Source organism: Phragmites australis, chromosome 1 (assembly GCF_958298935.1).
Source record: "Phragmites australis chromosome 1, lpPhrAust1.1, whole genome shotgun sequence".
In the NCBI taxonomy this organism is placed as follows: Eukaryota; Viridiplantae; Streptophyta; class Magnoliopsida; order Poales; family Poaceae; genus Phragmites; species Phragmites australis.
Window position 1 is genome coordinate 54,260,892 of NC_084921.1, and position 2,813 is coordinate 54,263,704.

The 2,813-nt window shown below is 51.2% G+C and overlaps 1 protein-coding gene across 1 annotated transcript; it reads right to left on the reverse strand.

Moving 5' to 3' along the window:
• Positions 1-1,498: 1,498 nt before the first annotated feature.
• On the reverse strand, positions 1,499-2,813 carry LOC133928226 (protein SRC2-like). The gene has a single exon (XM_062374458.1). The coding sequence runs from the start codon at positions 2,680-2,682 to the stop codon at positions 1,672-1,674; it is 1,011 nt and encodes a 336-aa protein (XP_062230442.1). The 5' UTR covers positions 2,683-2,813; the 3' UTR covers positions 1,499-1,671.

Here is a 2,813-nt window from a genome sequence, read left to right on the forward strand (position 1 = left end):
TATTTACACTATGTAACCCATATGAACTGCTTTTTTCCGACATTGCGATTGCCCTAGCCGTGATTTTGTTGCGGTTGAAATGTTGGGAAAAAAATAAAATTAGATAATATATGTGAGCGTATTTATCAAAATAGATAATATGTATTGTATTTGCGAATTTAGCATCTGTATTCGACACACAGTGTACCGAAAATATATTTTCGATACACAATGTACCAAAAAAGACATTTTCGGCACACATGTGCCGAATACGAGCAACAGTGCGTATTCGGCACATGGTGTACCGAAAAACCCTTATTCGGTACACCATCAGCCTTCACATCACGTTGCGCTTTATCTTTTACATTTTATTCCTTTACGCTTTATCCTTTTCTCTTTATTTGGCCGGCTGGCCAGCTCGCGTACTCCGCATGCTTCTTTCCACTAGCTGCATCTTCCCGTGCGTTTGCATACTGCACCGCTTATAAAATGGTGCTAGCAGAAAATAGGCATTTTCGGCACACCGTATGTCAAATGCGCACTGTTACCTATATTCGGCACACCGTGTACCGAATACAGATGATTTTTGGCATATTGTGTGCAGAATACAAACAACAGTACCGTATTCGGCACACGGTGTACCGAAAATATCTTTTTCAATACACCATGTACTGAAAATAGATCTTCGGTACACCGTGTGCTGAATACGGATATTAAATTCACAAATACGATTATATATTATATATTTCGATAAATACGTTCATATATGTTATCTATTTTTGGTAAATGTTGACACCGAGGTTCTGATGGCGTCTTGCAGAAATGCTGATGCACTCGTCAATGCTGAACCAGAAATGTCAGCGCCTGAGAGAACCGTGCGTCCAACTCTTTAGCCGGAGCGAATCGCAAACAAGTTAACTACTCCGAGAGCAGTTCATAAGAGATGGCAGCAGAAGCAGCTAGCTTTTATGCATCAGGCGTTATCGGTTGAAGAACGCCATCATGCATTCATGTGTACCGTGCATGCAACTTGATTAAGAACGAAATTTCCACATCTACTGAAGTTGGGATGAACAATGCTCTCAAATGCGCATCGCCATTGAAGTTCTGCACGCAAGTTTCCATCCAAACTCACCAACAGAAGATTGGATCACCAACACAAGCAGATTGATTGCTTTGGGAATGTTTAGGACCTGTTTGGTTCGTAGGAAGCCACGCCAAATTTTGGTTGTGTCTGAAAAGATTTGGCTATGCCCGTTTACCATCAACTTACAACGGATAAATTTTGAACGGTCAATTTGGCCGCTCGTGTTTCGGGTCGAGCTGTCGATTTTTTAGCTTGGTCAGAAACCAAATAGCAAATTTTTAACCAAATCATGAAATAGCTTGGTCAGAAACTTACAACGGATAATTGTTCTAACTTTGACCATGATCAATATTGAGCTTGCCATCCTTAATTCACAATTCAAACGCTCCAATCATGATGATTCACAAAACACAAAAAAAATCGTTGTAGATCTGAGCAAAAACTTCAATTCATACACTATCACATTTGGTGCTTCGTATTTACATTACCATATCAGATAAGATGCATAATTTGGTCCTGACAATTCGGTAGAAACGAAACATTTCACAAAGGCAAATCCAAAACGATAGACCTCCGCTGTATCATGTCATCCTCATCAGAGCGCTCTAGAAGTCAAAGCCACCGCCGTCGTCGAACCCGGCGTCGTAGCCGGCATCGTACGAAGACGCATCCGAGATCATATCCCCGAGCAGGAGCCCGCCGACCGCACCTCCGAGCAGCCCGGCACCGAGCCCCATCCCGAATTTGTTCTTCTTCGGCGGCTTCACGGCCTGCTGCTGGTACCCGTACCCGCCCTGCGGCGGGTACCCGTACCCGTACCCAGCTTGCGGCGGCGGGGGCGGGTACCCGTAGCCGGCTGGCTGCTGCGGTGGGTAGCCGTACCCGTACTGCGGCGGTGGAGCCGCGGTGCTGGGGCCGGCAGCCGGGTATGCCATCACTGGCTCGCCTGCATTCGCTGGCTTGCCCGCGGACGGGTAGCCGGAAGGGGCCGGGTAAGCTGTTGCCGGCTCGTTGGGCTTTGCCGCAGGTGGGTAGGCGGTGGGAGGCGGGTACGCTTCGGTCTTGGCTGCCGGCGGGTAGGCGGTGGGAGGCGGGTACGCATCGGCCTTGCCTGACGGCGGGTAGGCAGAGGGAGGAGGGTACGCGGCGGTCGGTGGAGGCTGCGCGTACGCGGCCGAGGCGGAGTCGGGAGCGTAGGCGGCCGATTGGGTGACCTCGCCGAGCTTGTAGGAGAAGTTGAGGACTCCCTGGGGCTTGCCGGAAGAGATCTTACGGACCTGGTATGCGACGAACTTGGCGGGGACGGGGCCGTCGGGGGCGCCAGAGAGGAGCTCGGAGAGTGGGATGTGGACCTCGCCGACGTCGCGGTCGCCCAAGGAGCGCTCGGCGCGGAGGAGGACGTGGAGGGAGCCGGCGCCGGAGGCCGGGACGGTGAAGCGTAGCGTGGCGTTCCAGGTGGGGTTGCGGCCACCGGTGCGGTCGGCCTGGATCCGCTGCCGCGAGCGGGGGTCGCCGGCGAGCGAGACGACGGCGTAGACCTCCATCTTGGAGAGCAGATTGACCTCCTTGAGATCCTTCGCCGAGATCAGCGTCAGCTCTAGCGTTCTCTGCGCCATGGCCGCGAACTCGCAAATTTCTCTTGTTGATTCGGTGGGGACGAGGGACTCGAGATTGTTTCTTCGAAATCGAAATTGATCTGTTTGAGCACTGGATCGCAAAACTTGGGTTGTTTTTTGAGCGGCGCAGG

Coding starts and splice junctions, on each gene's coding strand:
- LOC133928226 (XM_062374458.1), bottom strand. CDS start 2,682: ATGGCGCAGAGAACGCTAGAGCTGACGCTGATCTCGGCGAAGGATCTC.